The sequence below is a fragment of the Rhea pennata genome, chromosome 1, assembly GCF_028389875.1.
Source record: "Rhea pennata isolate bPtePen1 chromosome 1, bPtePen1.pri, whole genome shotgun sequence".
NCBI classification, from domain to species: Eukaryota; Metazoa; Chordata; class Aves; order Rheiformes; family Rheidae; genus Rhea; species Rhea pennata.
Window position 1 is genome coordinate 109,335,780 of NC_084663.1, and position 15,991 is coordinate 109,351,770.

The 15,991-nt window shown below is 41.0% G+C and overlaps 2 protein-coding genes across 3 annotated transcripts in view; one reads left to right on the top strand and one right to left on the bottom strand.

The window, feature by feature from the left end:
• The window catches only part of LOC134152385 (multidrug resistance-associated protein 1-like), a 36,736-nt gene extending 35,910 nt beyond the window's left edge, over nt 1-826 (top strand). For both annotated transcript variants that reach the window (XM_062597697.1, XM_062597706.1), the window contains one exon: nt 408-826. In XM_062597697.1, the coding sequence (XP_062453681.1) occupies nt 408-519 (112 nt within the window). In that variant the 3' untranslated portion in view covers nt 520-826. The remainder of the gene's footprint in view (nt 1-407) is intronic.
• A 4,366-nt stretch (nt 827-5,192) lies between these two features.
• Nucleotides 5,193-13,756, bottom strand: HSPA13 (heat shock protein family A (Hsp70) member 13). The gene is made up of 5 exons (XM_062573001.1): nt 13,695-13,756; nt 12,403-12,743; nt 11,220-11,433; nt 10,480-10,647; nt 5,193-8,645 (listed from the first exon to the last, which is right to left on the bottom strand). Exons 1-5 carry the CDS (start codon nt 13,717-13,719, stop codon nt 7,975-7,977), a joined length of 1,419 nt encoding a protein of 472 aa, XP_062428985.1. The 5' UTR covers nt 13,720-13,756; the 3' UTR covers nt 5,193-7,974.
• Nucleotides 13,757-15,991: the final 2,235 nt, after the last annotated feature.

A 15,991-nucleotide genomic window follows, 5' to 3' on the forward strand; every position in this document is an offset into this window, starting at 1 on the left:
TTGACAGCCCTACCACTTTTTTACTATACTGTCTTTGTACCCATACATTCCAAGGTATCATGAAAGACCTGTGCAGTGATATTAAATACTGCTAATCTGTGTTTTGTTTCTCTCTTCTAATTACAGAAGGGATGTAACCTTTGTCCCCTAAGGTACACTAAAATCATATAACTCACTAGAATAAATAGACTACACTACAGAATTTTCACCAACTGAGCAAAAAATCCATTTTAAAAAGGTTTTTTAAATGTAGAAATTCCTAGCTTTAGGAACAGATGAATTACCCGATGCAGAGTTTTTCTAAATAAATAAGAGTTCCAGTTAACAAGTACCTGTAGTAGGACTGGAAAATATGGTTGAACAGCCCACTTCTCCTCTCTCATAATTTTTCTACTTTTGCATTGTAGAGTGCTTGTTCTGGACACAGGAAGAATTCTAGAATTTGACACACCGCATAATTTGTTACAACAGAAAGGTGCTTTTTCTGAAATGGTTGCAGAGGCTGGGATAACAAGATAAAGGAACCTAATGAATGAATTATTAATAAACGCTCCAGTAAATGCTCTAGGCATATGTGGTATTCCTGATGTTATGAAACAGACTAGCTTCTCTGAAAGCTCCTCCCATTGCTATTTACTATAGCTAAAAATTGTATGTATTGATCAGTTTTCTTAAAAATAACTTTTCTTTTTTTATGTTTTTATACAAACCACTTACTTTGATCATCCGGGCAGTAAAATTAATGTAATGAAACAATGATTATCATGGCATGTTTTAAACGTTGCACTAGCGAAGAGACTAAAAATAAATCTTGCTGTTCACACAAGTCACTAGACTCTATCCTTGTTTTTAATTCAAAAGTGCATAATTGTTTGGACATTATGCTGATTGATTTAGTAAATACATTCTTATCATGATCTTATTAAAAAACAAAAATACTTACTTTCTTGACAATTTTTATCACAAGTTTTCACAAATACTGATACTACTTGGTGCTGATTTTCAGGACATGCATAATTGCAAGTATATTTTGGTGATTATTGAGGCAATACACTTGCTACTTAAAACTAATTTTCCTTTTAACCTGGGGATTTCAAAAGTAACTGAAAAACACTTCATGTATCCCATTGAGCATTGCAAAGTCACCTGGTGAAAAATCCCAGAAAAAGCCAGCTGCTAGTAGATTCTTGTTAGTAGATTTTAGTGCAGATCTTAACACTAATTAGAGTAACAGGACAAAAGTTATGCACATTTACTGAAAGTGTCAGTTAAACATACATATATACTTCTGTAGGCTACATAAATATTAATTTGCATTTTTGTTACAGCAACTAAATCTCTTCAAATTCAATACCAACTTAATGCCATATTATCTTAAAAAATAAGAGAAGATTCCCATAAATGTCTTTCGAATAAATCTGCTATGTGAATTGAGCATCAGACTACAACGCTGTTCGATACTGCAACACTGACACCTGAGTAGGATCTTATTTTCTTGCCTGATAGACAAGCAATCTATGTTTATAGTTTTAGAAAGGTGGAAAGAAATGATAGAGACTTTCTGAAGAGATTCCCCAGTGTGATTCTAATATTGTGAAGGTAACAATTAGCTTAATTACAGAAATAAGAAGAACTTGTTTACTTAATTCTCTAGCCATTCCTGAAGGTTAAAAAGAAACTCTGCCATCCTACATTAAAGACAGAGTATCTAGTTTAACTGACTACAAAACCCAACTGCACTTACTGTCACCTGCACAAATCTGTTAGAAGAACAAGATAAGCTGATTTCAGAACCAATGAAGAACAGGAACAACACAGGCCACAAAACTATGGTCTACTGGTAGTCCTAGAGAGATGGATATGACAAAGTTTGTCAAGAGAGAAAATAGCTTCTTGCAGAGCACTGCAGTTTCCTAATTTTTCCTCCAGCAGCACCTCCCTAACAGGGCAGAACTTTTTACGTACCAACATTTAACATCCTTTCCCCCCCCCCCCCCCCCAGTGCAGAACAAGCCACAGGCAGGCTCTTCACCTGGTCCCCATCCCTATGCACCTTTATACTCCCCACCAAACCTACCATTCCTGGAAGCCTCTCAGGTGAATCTGCAAAAGGCTGAAGCAGGTACCATTCCTAAACTGATTAATAGGGGTTAGACTTAAGGCTAGGGGGAGTAAAGATGTCAGTACCTCAGACAGCAACCGCCTTTGCAAATCCCAGAGGAAGTAACTTGAGATCTGGCATCAGCACATGGTAATTTTGGCTTGTTAGCTTGTTTTTTGTCCCCCCCCCCCTCCCCCACCCTCTCTCAGAGGAGGATTTGCTTTGCATACTAATGAGCTAACATAGCCTTATGGTACTGGATTACTTTCAGAGCACAGAGCTGCGGAAAGCTGCAGAGTCTGGACAGTACAAAGTATGACAAAAAAAAAAAAATGAAGGGTTAGTATCAAAAACTAACTAGCTATTCCTTCTCTTTTGGCAAGCTGAAGTCTTCATGTGAAGGTGTACTTTGAAAAAAGAAAGGGGGAGTGTGGCAGAGGCAGATTCAGCGTGATAAGATCCTGCTACGTTTTCATGCAGCAGTAGCTTCCCAAGCCCACATAGTAAGCCATGTAGCAGGCTTAGGGCAGGCAAGCAATTTAGTAGTAAGACTAATACCCAGGATCTGCACCTTCAGTTCTCTCAAGCCTGATATAAGATGATGTGCATGTAGGGAGATAGGCTTACCGTAAGAAATAAAATGGGCCCATTTGGCTGCTTCACTCCTTTGTTCATGCTTTGCAGTTCCTTACACAACCTACTGAATGCAGCAGCATCAATACGTAACCAGTTAACTTCATTTGCAGTGAAGCGGAAACTTTGTTGTAGCCCTGCAGGCCAGCCCAACACTTACCTCACCTCTCTTGCTCTTATTCCTCCATACAGTGACTCTTCTGTGCTTCCAGGCTGTTTGAGGCTCCACCACGATGTGAGAGACGTAAGGCATGGCGATAGGTGCCAGCCTCTTCCTATGGGGTTGTCCATAGGCACCAACCAACTGGGAGAGGCTCTGCTATGAGGGGGCCACTGCTGACTGAGACATAAGGTGCAAGGGAGGGCAAGTGCAGAAAGCCCTGCTCAGGACTGCTCCCAAAGGGCCCATCAGCTCATCCCGTTGAGGGACTCCTGCCTAGTCCTCCCCTTCCCAGCTAGGCTGCTTCGGTTAGCTCAAAAGAAGCATGGAACAGTGCAGGCTATGAGGCCTGAGCCTCAGGTGAGCACTAGCTTGTGAAGGCTCCCTTGATTCTTTTTTGCAAGGAGCAATGCAGAACAGCACCTTCTTGTGCCGTGTTTTGACTTCCTTCCCCACAGCACTCAAAACCCCGCAGAGCAGGCAGGCTCGTCTCCTGGTCGGCCAACCCTGCTCCGCCCCTTCCTCCAGAATTTCTTGGCAGCATCACAGCAGCAACTGAAAACAGCTGAGGGCAGCTCTTCCTTTCCCTCACAGGAACCTACCAAACTGCCTTCAAGCCTGTCCATCCTTTCACTTGACCATCCAAACTTACCCCTTCTCTGCTTGGTGACCTCATCAGACTTCCAGTACTCTGCTCCTTCCTTTTCCAACCCACAACCCCACCTCTAACCCAGCAACTTTAGAGACCATTTGCATGTCACTTGCTTCCACAATATAAAAGCCAGACTGCTAACCCTAAGCTCAGCTCAAGCTTCCCCTAGCAGCCAGCAATCACCTATGGCTGGCAGAAGGCAGGAATTCACAAGCTCCTGAAGGAAAAGCTGAGCCTTGGGAAGCCCCTACTCCATAGCCCTTCCTTTAGCCATGCAAGTGCTGACCTCTCTCTCTGACTTTGGTGCTCTGAAGTTATTTCAGATTACAGTCAGAAAGACACAACCACAAAGCTGCAACAGCTATGGAGTCTGACCAAAGGACCACATGACTGGCTAGCACCAGCACCTTCCAGGCCAGGGCTGGATGCCTCCCCTCTGAGCATGGTGGTTAGGGTGTACCTTCAGGTTAAGGTAATGAAAAGGAGGGACTGCCGAGCCTCAGTAGCCACTGTATTTTGCAAGGTCCAAAAGTGTAAGTTAAAAGCTGGCACCAGCAGCCAATTGCTTATTCTTTTTCTTGGGCAAGCCAGGTCTAAGTTCCTCTCCTTATTCATGCTTTTAGGGAACCCTTATATTTACCTTTGAAAACACTTAGGGTGAAAGGAGCCACCGAGTTTGAAGTTTAGCAAATCCCATATTCAGGCACAATAAATCAGCATCAACAGAGGTATTTCTTGTCTCTGTGATGCATAGTACTCTCAGATGGCCAGGACCACTGCTTGAAAAGCACTGTGCTGCAGAGTGCTGTAGCATTTTCTTTCACTGTGGTTCCAGGCAGAAGTTGTTCATGGAAATTCTAGATTGGATTTAAGCTGCAGGCTGAAAAATGTACATTTATGGAGGTCCACCATCTTTCAGGTTCTCTAGAACTTTTCTCTGTCCGAACCCTAACGTGACACACATGTAGGCACCCACGCACACCTGGAAGGAACCATCAGTGCCAGCTTTCCTGCCTGCAGCTTTTCAGACTGCACATTTGTTCCTGTTCTGCATGAGCCTGCCCTCAACCCTCACTTTGCACATGTTTGGAGCCATCGTGATTTGCTTTTGCCTCCTCTTGTTCTGCCTATGTCCACCCTGCAGCCATTGACCAAAACCAGGGGAAGGTCTATACCTATCAGGAGGCAGGGCACAAAGGGCACAGCAGTAGGAGGGCTGGGAACAGCTCCCTCTCCCACATGTCAAGGAGCAGGGAAATCATTGCTGCTCCTGCAATCTTTCTGCCCCTCTGATGAGGGATTCCCTCCCCCATCAGTGTTTCCTCAGTCACTACTTGCTTTTCCCTGCACCAATGTGCACTCCTTTTTCCCTATTTCCATTCTCACATCCCAAAGTGCACCTTGAGAGGCCACAGTCCTCTCCTCGCCACACTAGTTCCTAGCACTCCTCTGAGCCGATTCCTAGAGATGTCTTACACCAAGCTACAGCACCTTGGCAAGCTGGGGCACTGCAACCTTATCCTTTCAACCCCAAGGAATTCAAGGAAGGAATAGGGAACCATTGTCGTTAAAATCTTTCCCTGAGAAACTGAAACAAGACATGTCCAAGGGACAGAGAAATCGCTTTTATTAAAAACATTCTAAAAGGTTATTTATAAAATGCATTTTATCTTCTGCATTTGAAAACAACTCAGAAACATACAATTGGTGAGGCATCTTATATTGTCAGAATTTCAACCCATAAAACAAGCATTAGCTATATAAGTATTTGCATTACACCATAGACAACATTATTCAGATTTGAAGGACAGTTTGTAAAGGATTTCAGCCTTCAAATAACAATTTGTTTAAACAGATACTTCTGGTGGTAAGCAGTACACATGTATACCTGGAAATACATATTTAGTACAGTATTCTACTTATTTTAAAAATTCAATGCTTTGTGCCAAAATACAGTACCAAAACCAAAGATACAAAATAAATAACCCGACTGCAGAATTCAGAAAAGTTATCTAATAAATAAGGATGCATTGCAAGATATCCAATGTACAGTAGCTTCTGTATTAAAAAAAAATCCATAGAGAAATCTGAATAAATACCCTTATTGTGAAGTTCAAGTAAATAACAACTCACCCTTTCTTTACAAACCCCAGATTAACACTGCAAGAAACTTAACAAAACTCTGCTAGAATGAAGTAATACACATTGGAAATACTTCATTTACTTGCACTGAGAGTTTCACATTTAAAAGTTGCTCTCAGACACCTGCCTAACTTGTCCTCAAGCTTGTAAAAAAAAAAAAAAAACAAAAAAACAAAAAAACAAACAAACAAAAAAAAAAAACCCACCCTTTTGATAGCTTAACTACAATGTGGTTCTATTTTTATGCAGAACTGCTCATTTCAGAAAGTGCATTAAAAATGAAGACTTAAGACCTACTGTAATTCCAGTATACTTTGAGGAGAATTTAGAGCAGGGCAGAAGAACAGGCCACAATGACTCAAGACTTAAATACCTACAATATCTGCAAGGCAAAGATAGCATGAAAACTGTACTGTATATTGGCATTCATCCATAATTTCACTGAAGCTACACTTCTTTCAAGTTAGGAGTTTTATTCACCTTAGTCCCTTACCGCTCACTTTTTCTAACTGTGCAATATTTTCTTTTGAATACATTATCACATTACTGAAAGCTCCACACAGACTTTCAGGGTCACTTTCAAAGAGGTACAAAGCAAAGTGAATTTTATATAGGAGGCTTTTTTTAGGTTTTCTACTCAGAGAAATTAAACAGATGCTAGCAATATTTTGGGAATCTTCTGTGAAGTTAAGCAACACTGATGGAATGGTTACATGAAACTATGATTTCAGAGTTTTCTTTTTTTTTAGTTGGATTACCTCAAAGATATGATTTATACTACAGTTATATAAACAGCTGAATCAGCACAACTAATGTGGTGGTGCCATAAACCAAGTCTACCACCAGGGGAATAACAAGGCTACTTTACTATACTCACAGCTGAGACCATAAATCTAAACCCCAAAGGTTATCTGAGTAAGCTTAATATGAAAAAAAAAAAAAAAATGAGGCATACAGGAAAAAGCTTAGTACCACTTGTCACTACAGCTTACCTGATTAAGACTGAGGTTTGTTAATGGATGTCTAACTGAGTCTTAGCTGAATGAAGTGTTCTCATTGTGGTAAAACAGTTCTACACAAAAAAGAACACAGCCAGCTTTTAAACATTATTTTAACTCTTTGGAGAGTAAAAGAACTCAGTCACCAAAATGAGTATCCGTTTCTTCTCCTCATACATTTGCTAGAGAGCTGGGCACCAATATACTTGCCTGAAATAAAGTCCCAAGAAATGCTACCTCAAATTCTGCTTACATGCCCCATTTCCCTCCCATACTAGCTAAAAAGTACAAAAAGTAGTAGGTGAATTTTCATTTACTAAGACTTCAGGAACTAGACTTCATCTAGGAGGTTCCTTTTGTCCCATACTTTCTCCCTGAAAAAAAAAAGGGCTGGGGACAGGGAAAGAGGTAACACTTGTAACTGCACAAAAATTTAATTCATGTTGGTCAAATTCAAAGGAAGATATACAGGTGTAACTTTATAAAAAATACAAAGTTTATACAGTTTTCATACGAAGGGGGTTATAAATAGTTGTTGGTATGCACTTATTCTCTGGTAAGTGCATTAGTGGTATGACAGCAGCACCTACAAGTAACAATTAAACACAGACCAGAAATTTAGCTCTTGGAGACACACTAAGTAGCACTGTGCATTAACAAAAGCTAAATTTCTTAATATGGTTTGACCGAACCAGGAGACAAGAATTTGCCATATAGTCTCAATAATATGCTGTTATGAACAGCAGAAGAATCAAGTGAATGTGTAAGTCTCATTCAAGCTGCAATATGCCTTTTAAAAAGGTGCTTAAATGCTCAAATGACTCAATTTAATAAATAACTTTAAGCTAAACACTGCTAGAGCTATGTGCGCTAACACTGATTCACATTCTCTCAAAGTAAATATATTAAACATGGGAATACCTATGGCACAATAACACATTATCTGCAACCTTTGGTCACACTCCTTTTGTATTTTTAAACACACATCTCTTCAGGATTTGCTAATAAAATTTAGCAAGAGAATGCAAGTATGTCAACATTAGCATTTTCATCAATATTCACATCTACAAGTCAACAGGGGACACTTTAGAACTTCAAAAAAATCACTCATACCTTCAAAGTAACATCCAGCTGTAACACAATTAGGTGTCCAGTTACACCTAATTGGAATAGATATAAAAATGGATATAATTATGGCTAAAATTAGGCTTTACTGCCAGTTAGGTAGGTATGCACCGTCATAGTATGCTATTTGGAGAGATGGAATACAATGAGAAAGAGTTTATTTTCAGTTAAAGTTAGTTTTCCGTAAATGCCTATTAGGAATTTCTATAGCACTAACTTGGAGAGGCCAGGACCCACCAACAATTCCTGCTTGGATAGCTACACCCATTACAACTGCTAAATCAGGATCTACAGAGGTGTTAGGTTCCTTTCCAAAAAAATCTCGAATAACTTTGCGTATTTGAGGAATCCGTGTGGAGCCTCCAACTAACACAATTTCATCCACTTCTGCTTTGTGTAGATGGCCTTCCTTCAACACCTGCTCAATGGGCAAAAGAATCTTCTGAAAAAGGTCCTCATTCAACACCTCAAATAGCTTCCTAGAGATTTCTGTTTCAAACACAACTTTGACAAAGTTATTCTGCACTTGTGAATTGCCTCCTATAAGATTTTTCTCATCTTTCATTATTTGTGAAGGCTGGTCTTCACGCACGGTATTTGTGTTCCGCTCACTTTCTGGAAGATCTTTTGTAATCTTTTCTGCAATAGTCAATGACACTCTTACTGTAGAGGCCTCATGCACAGTCAAATTTAATTTAACTGCTTCCACAATCTGTCTGAGTTGATGTATTTCTTCTTTTCTTGATGGTAGAGAACCATACCTTTGATGAAGCTGAGCATACAAATGCTGCAACAATCTCTGATTAAAATCCTGTCCTCCAAGTTTGTTGTTACCTAAAACATCAGAATAGAGTTAATCAGACATCAAAAAAAAAATCAGAAAGTAAAACTCATCTTTTCCTATTCAAAGGTGATTCTTAAGAGCCAGAACAATGATACTAGAACAATGATACTAGAACAATGATACTAGAACAATGATACTAGAACAATGATACTAGAACAATGATACTAGAACAATGATACTAGAACAATGATACTAGAACAATGATACTAGAACAATGATACTAGAACAATGATACTAGAACAATGATACTAGAACAATGATACTAGAACAATGATACTAGAACAATGATACTAGAACAATGATACTAGAACAATGATACTAGAACAATGATACTAGAACAATGATACTAGAACAATGATACTAGAACAATGATACTAGAACAATGATACTAGAACAATGATACTAGAACAATAAGAGCTCACAGAGCCATGAAAATGGACATAATTATTACCCACGGAAGAACACAAATATATAGCCACTTCAAGATTTTTACTTAGCAAGTAATTGAAGAAATTACTCCAGTAATGCCCCCTGCCCCCAGAATAGCTCTGTTACAGTGTAATGGAAAAAAGCCATTGCTGTTAAATCAGTGAAACTATTCTCTACACAGAATAAACTTTAGTAAGATAAAATTACAGCAAGAACTCTATTGCTGAAGTGTAATACTCCCTCGTACATCTTTTTTCCAACTAAATTCCCAGACTTAAAACAGATTTCTCTTTGCCCAGAATGGGCTTTTCTCTCAGTACTACTGCAGTACAGCTTCATAAAGACTACTGCTTTAACATTTTCAAGTTACTGAAGGGCTTCATGCATACACATGAAAGTTGCATGCTACTGAAGTATATAGATATACCTGAGAAAGGCAGAAGGAAGTGATGTAATGCAGACAGTAAGCTACAAGCTCTGTTTACAGCTAGACTTTCTAATAGCCATTAGAGACTGAGAAGTATCGATACATCCCCTATTTCTTCATGAAGGCTACTCCTGAATGATCTTTCCAATAACTTATAAATAATTACTCTTATTTTCCATTCAATAAACCTAGAAATGGCCTGTAAATTTTTAGGCATGTTGAACAATGCTATCATTTTTCCTCCTTTTTGTTTTGATTGAAAAAAACATCAGTTTCACAGACATCCATCCAAATAAATCAGAATGAAGTCATTAAATGCTTCTTGTTGTTCCATTCGCACTAGACAAAGCAGCAGCTCACAAAACTCATTCGAGGCAAAGCTGAAGGAAGCACCACATCTCACACCTCTCTGAATCCAGGTCATCTGCAAAGCAGTTGCGTGTTCACTACAGTTCTACTAGAGGTTGTTGCAGAACTTTTTGCCAAGTGATGAATCACTTCGGCATATACATATTACAAAGCTTGTTTCTGGGTTAACAGAATGCAAGGTCCCTGCCCATCTGTGTAAGAGCCAAACACAAGGCAAGGATGACTAAAGCACTCCTCGACGATTTGGCAGATACTCTCAGCTCAGATACACAAAGTGATAGAAAGCTTTGTCATACTCCCTCCCCATCGCTTTAAGTCTAGTCAAAACAATTTAACACTTGCCACCACTTACACTAGCCACAAATGTCAACAGCTATGGACAAAATTAAACCACATCCTGTTACTTTGACGTCAACTAAAACCTGAAAGTCTCTTAACTACTGCAGACAGTTGCAAACCTAACTTTGCACAAAGGCAGCAGAGAGCACTTTCAAAGAACACTGTTACAAGAGCGGTATGTTTAAAGAAAAGCTTCCCTAATGGTGACTTTAGGTGCATCTTTCCATTCTCCCATTGAGAAAGTAAAATCCTGTTCTTACCTGCCATGGCTCGTGTGAGGAACATCCCTCCCTGCTTGTTCAACAGAGAAACATCTAATGTTCCTCCACCCAAATCCACCACCAAGACATTAAACACATCAGCTTTGTGGAGTCCATAAGCCATAGCTGCAGCAGTGGGTTCATTGATTACTCGCAAAATTTCTAGCCCTACAAGAGCAGAGAAATCAAGCCATAGTCACATACACTTCAGACATTTACTATTGATTTTTTAGATCAAACTTACCTCAAGTAAAACATCAGATCTCAGTGAGATACTTTCATGAAGTATTATTACTTGGAAATTTTTTTTCTTATTTAAGCTTAAGAAATCCTAGTTCAGCACCGGGATGAAAGCACAAACCATGAATTACCCAAACATCTTTTCTCCGGAGGAAGCGTACTGAGGAAATTGATTTCATCGTGGTACTATTTGCATTTAGATTATTGTCAAAGGGTGCCTCATACAAATTCTCCATACTTGGAGATTATCAGAAGACTGCTTTCCCTAAGCAAAACTTATTTTTTCTAGCTATGTATGTTTGCACTAATCAGCAGCATCTCTTGCAACCCAAGAGTTCTTTGCTGCTCTTCACAATTGCTAATGGTTTATAAAAATCAATTCTATAGTTTTCTATTGCTAAGTCACTGTTTAATTCTGTATCAGCCCCAAAGACTTTGCTATAGTGAAATAAACCTAACTTTGGGCTTCATAAGAAAACACTGGAACAGAGAAACATCACCTGCAAGGTTAGCTGCCTTAATGGTAGAATTCCGTTGCTTTTCATCGAACTCAGCTGGCACAGAGATGACTGCCTTTGAAACGGGCATGCCAAGATAGTCTTCGGCCATTCTCTTCAATTTCAGGAGCAGCTGAGAGCCAACATATTCTGGAGTGATATGAAAGGTTTCATTGGTTGTCACAGAAAATTCAGCTAATCCATTGTTATTAAAAATCTGGAAAGAAAAAGCAACACAACCCAGAAATGTGAAATCCATTTGTTATTAAAAAAAACTACCCACTTGCTGCTGCCCCTTGCCCTCAAAAGCTGTATTTGTATATAGTCTGCTTATTCTGGAAAAATGCAATTGTACTTTTACTATTCAAAAATCACTTTGCCTGAATCACTTTTATTCCTTGATTGTGAACAGCATAAAAATAAGCCACTTGAGTGGCTGGAATATATCTGAAGCACTGTAGCCCACTGTGCCCAGATACATTAATATAGTTAAAATCTGGCAATTGTGCAATTAACTTTAACATTACATGACACAACATCACAATCAAAGATGAAAGTAATGCTTTTCATCATTAGGTTCACCTAACATATAAAGCATCCCACAGGTTCTTATTTCTGAAAGGAAGCAAACAGTCTGGTACAAAACCAGTTCTTCTTAAGAAGCAAGCAATTCAAAAGACTGTTTTCAATACCTGAAAATTTGTGTCTTTTCAGCAAATATTGCGTCATGATAAATACATGCAATACTCTCTTTAAAAAGCAGCTTTTGACATCTGCTACTGGTCAACTTAGCACTAGAAAAAGTGCTGGGCTTGGGGGGGAAGCACTAGGACAGAGGAAACTACTCATAAACTTTACTTTTTGTTTTAATCTCAGGGCAAAGGTGAAGTTTTAGTGAAGCAGAGCTAGGCTTTCAAGCTGAAGTTTACACTTCAACAGAAGTATCTGGAAGGCAACCCAGAAAAGGAATTTCACAGTAGTGGAAAGGCTCTCTAGAAAAATCAGTCAACTAACACGCATATTACTTCTACAACTCTGATTCCTCCTCTCCTCCCTGGATAATGCACATTACAGTTTTCAGGCATATCAGATTTTGCTGAATGACTCAAAGGGTCAGAAGAGTTGGTCACCCACCATATGCTTCAAGCTTCCTATACATAATTGCTTGAATAAGATAGCAATTTACCTTAAATGGATACCTGCTACTTTCACTTTTCAGTTCTTCTGGAGTGAAGATTTTCCCAATGAATCTTTTTGCATCATATACAGTGTTCTGAGGATTTGAATCAGCCAGTTCTAAGCCATCATATCCTACATACACATCTTTGTCTGTGAAAGACACTATACTTGGTATGCTGTTGTGCCCGTTTTCATCCACAATAACCTTCACCTGCCCTGTTCCAGGAAGGAAGACACCAACAGAGCAGTAAGTTGTGCCAAGATCAATCCCAATTACTTTAGGTGTAGGCATTGGTAAATACTGCTGTGCTAGATAGCCAGCTAACAAGAGAGCCAGAACAGCCGAACCTGAAACACAGATTTAAAAAGAGAGTAAGTTAGAGTATCTACTGCTGCAAAGTTAGAAACTAAGGCAACCAATATCACATTATACTTCATATCTCACGCAGTATTATTTCACTCTGTTAAGCCTGTTCAAATACCTATTTAGTTTTCAAGCCCAGGGTCTCCTAACTACCCTATTACAAACCACTGCTAAGCAGTTACCAAACTGGTTAGCAGAGACAACAGAGATAAAACTCTTAGACAGTAAATATTAAATAGGTTCAAAAAAGAGGAACAGCAAACCCTAAAACATCACCACTCTGTACTAATTCTTTTTCTATTGCAAAGTGCTTCACAAGTATAGGTTAATTACTAATTTTCTGGGCATTACCTATGCATAATCCCTAAGGAACAGCTGGTTAATAAAGTTACAAATAACCAATGTGAAATGAGAAACTCCTGATTCAAATTCCTCCTTCAAATTCACCCAAAGTCTCAAGAGATACCAAATCATAACTTTGCCCGTTTCAGCCATAGCTCCCAAAGAGCATCTTCCTACACCCCTGAATCTTTCCTACACATGGAAATCAAGATGTCAAACAATTTAAGCACACAGAGTGTCTTTTCTCTCCCTTTTATACTAAACTAATAAGTATAAAGCAAGAAACCCCAAATGCAAGCTAAACCAAGGCTCAGAGGAAAAGATTACGAACGTAAATTGCACACGCGCCAAGCACATAACAAAAAAATGAGGGCTGTGCTAAAAAGAGACCTCAGGAGGGCAAAGCTTACCACCAGGACCGCGCGGGCTCTGGCAGCCCCCACAGCCCCGGCCAGCGTTGCACGCCCACGGCAGCGGCACGGGCCCCCCATCCCCGCAAGCCGCACAATGGGACCCAGAGTCCTCTCAGACCCCGCGGGAAGAGCTTGGCCCCCGGGCGAGGACCCTCGGCAGCCGCAGCGCCGCGCACTCACCCAGCACAGCCATCTGCCCCGCCATGGCTCCCTGCCGACTCCGGCACCACCGGCCAACGCCGACTGCTGACGGAGCCTTCCAGGCTGAGCCGCGCGGCACGCCGGGACTTGTAGTGTGCGACCCCTGCCCACACCGGCCGCCTTCTCCTGCTCTCCAGCGCGATAAAACTACATTTCCCAGCAGGCTGCGGCGCAAGCCTTCTTCCGGAGACTCCAGCCAGTTGGCTGAGAGTATGGGCCACGGGAATGGGGAAGAGCCGGGGGGAGGGGGGAGGAATGAGCGGCAGCCCTCCAGGGGCGCTTGCGCAGTGGGGAGGCCGCGGTGCCTGCTGGGAGTGGTAGTTCCGTTGGCGGCGGCAGGCCATGACGCGGCCGTTGCGCCAGGGGGCGCGGCAGTCGGAACCGTCCTGGTAGCGAGGGCCGGGATCGCCCGCTGAGGGGCCGCTTGCCCTGCGGGCCCCCTCTTCTGACCCAGGGCGTGAGGCTGGGGCGCAGTGGGTCCCCTCTCTCTCACGGTATCCTCTGGGGAGAAGACCTCCCGCATTCAGGGCGGTTTGCTAACTTTGGGTCTAAATAATATTTTTTTTTTCATACATCATAAATGAATCGATGTCTCTTTAAATTGGCGCCATTTTAGCTGTAGTCGCTATGAAGTTACTTACACGGGGGAAAACTTGTAATAACTGTTTACAGTATTTCACTCATAAAACTCAAGAGCAGGCATATATATTTTGAAGTTTATGCAGCTTTCAGAAAAAAAGGTTTAGTGAAGACAGTATATAATCGGGTTTTATTCATAAATACGGTAATTTGATAGCAACCACATGCACATACAGATATGCACATACATAACACTCATCTGAAACCTCATGCTTTAATAGGAATGCTGATACCTATAGATTTTTTAAAAAAAATACTTTGACAAAACCTCATTTTGGAGGTCTTTCCTAAAACATAAGCTGGGCTGTGTTTTTATGCCTGAGATTAAAACTCTGGAAGACACTGGGATCACTTGGCAATGCACATGCTGAAGGGCAGAATTCAGGTGCCCTTTCCTAGACAGCGCCTGTCCTCTTTCTTCACCGTAAAGCTGCTTGATAAATTCAGCGCATCAGCCGAGTCCATTCCCACCTGACTCTGAATCCTCAGGGGCCTGTCTGTTCCCTGTAGACTTACCCCAGCTTAGGCCACCTGCCTGGGAGTCAAACCAAGGAGAGCAGAGAGCTGCTGGCTGCAGGATTATGCTTCATGGGCTTTCCACCCAGCAGCAACTGAATGTCCTAGGCTCTTTCTATCCTTACAGAAACTTTTTCAGGAGCCACCTTCCTCCCTGCAGGTCTTTCTGGCTTTTATGTAATTGAGGGCTGCTTGCTCTGTAGTCCTTTGAAGGCAGTGTTCGATCTGCAGCTCATCTCAGCACCCACGCTCAGATGAAGTCCAGAGGGGCCTCATTTTTCTCACGTATTTTCTCCGTGACATACCAAGGCCTGCTCATGGATATTCCGGAACCCTGTAAAAAATGCCTGAACTCTTGGATCTGCAAAATAAGTAGAGCTAAAGTTAGCGGGCTTGCAGGGGCCAGTTTGTTGGGCATTCGCTGAGCGCGTCTGTTCAGTCAAGGCCTAGGGAATAGCAGTGTTAAAAATAGCTTCCTTTGCCTACCCTCTTAGAGCAATCATCCAAAGTGCTTTCATTTTCTTCCCTTATCTGAGGGGATACTAAGCTCAGGAGAGGGTTATTCAGGAGTGGAAAGGTACATTCAGTGTATCCTAAGAAAGTAGTTTTTGATTTTGCATAGAAAAATATTTCTTGGTCCAAAGAGAGGGCCCTATCCAGCTGGAAGGAGAAAGCTGTCCCTGCCCAAGTGGTTCCCTAATGAGGAATACTTCAGCATTGCTTAGAGCAGAAACTGGAAGGCAGGTCTTTTTCATGAATAAAGTGCTTTAGCCATGTTCCTGTAATGGCCCACAAAGCTGCTACCACAATGCTCAGCGGCTCGCCTGAAGGTTGGCCATACAAACGCAGACATAGGCAGCTCCTTTGAAAAGCCTGTCACGCTGTGATGGTGTCAGCAAAATGTTATACCAATTACAACTTCACTGGATGTAACTGAATTATGGTAAATTAGGATCTACGGTAACATGGGTTACTATGACCGAGCAGCGTCTGACACCTGCAGTAATTTGGATGCTGTAGCTGTATGGGCTGCGCAGCACTGATGAACTCTTGGTGACCATGCACTAGGCCTTTGAATATATTCCAGCACTTACCTGCCATTGATTTTAATAGAAGGTAGA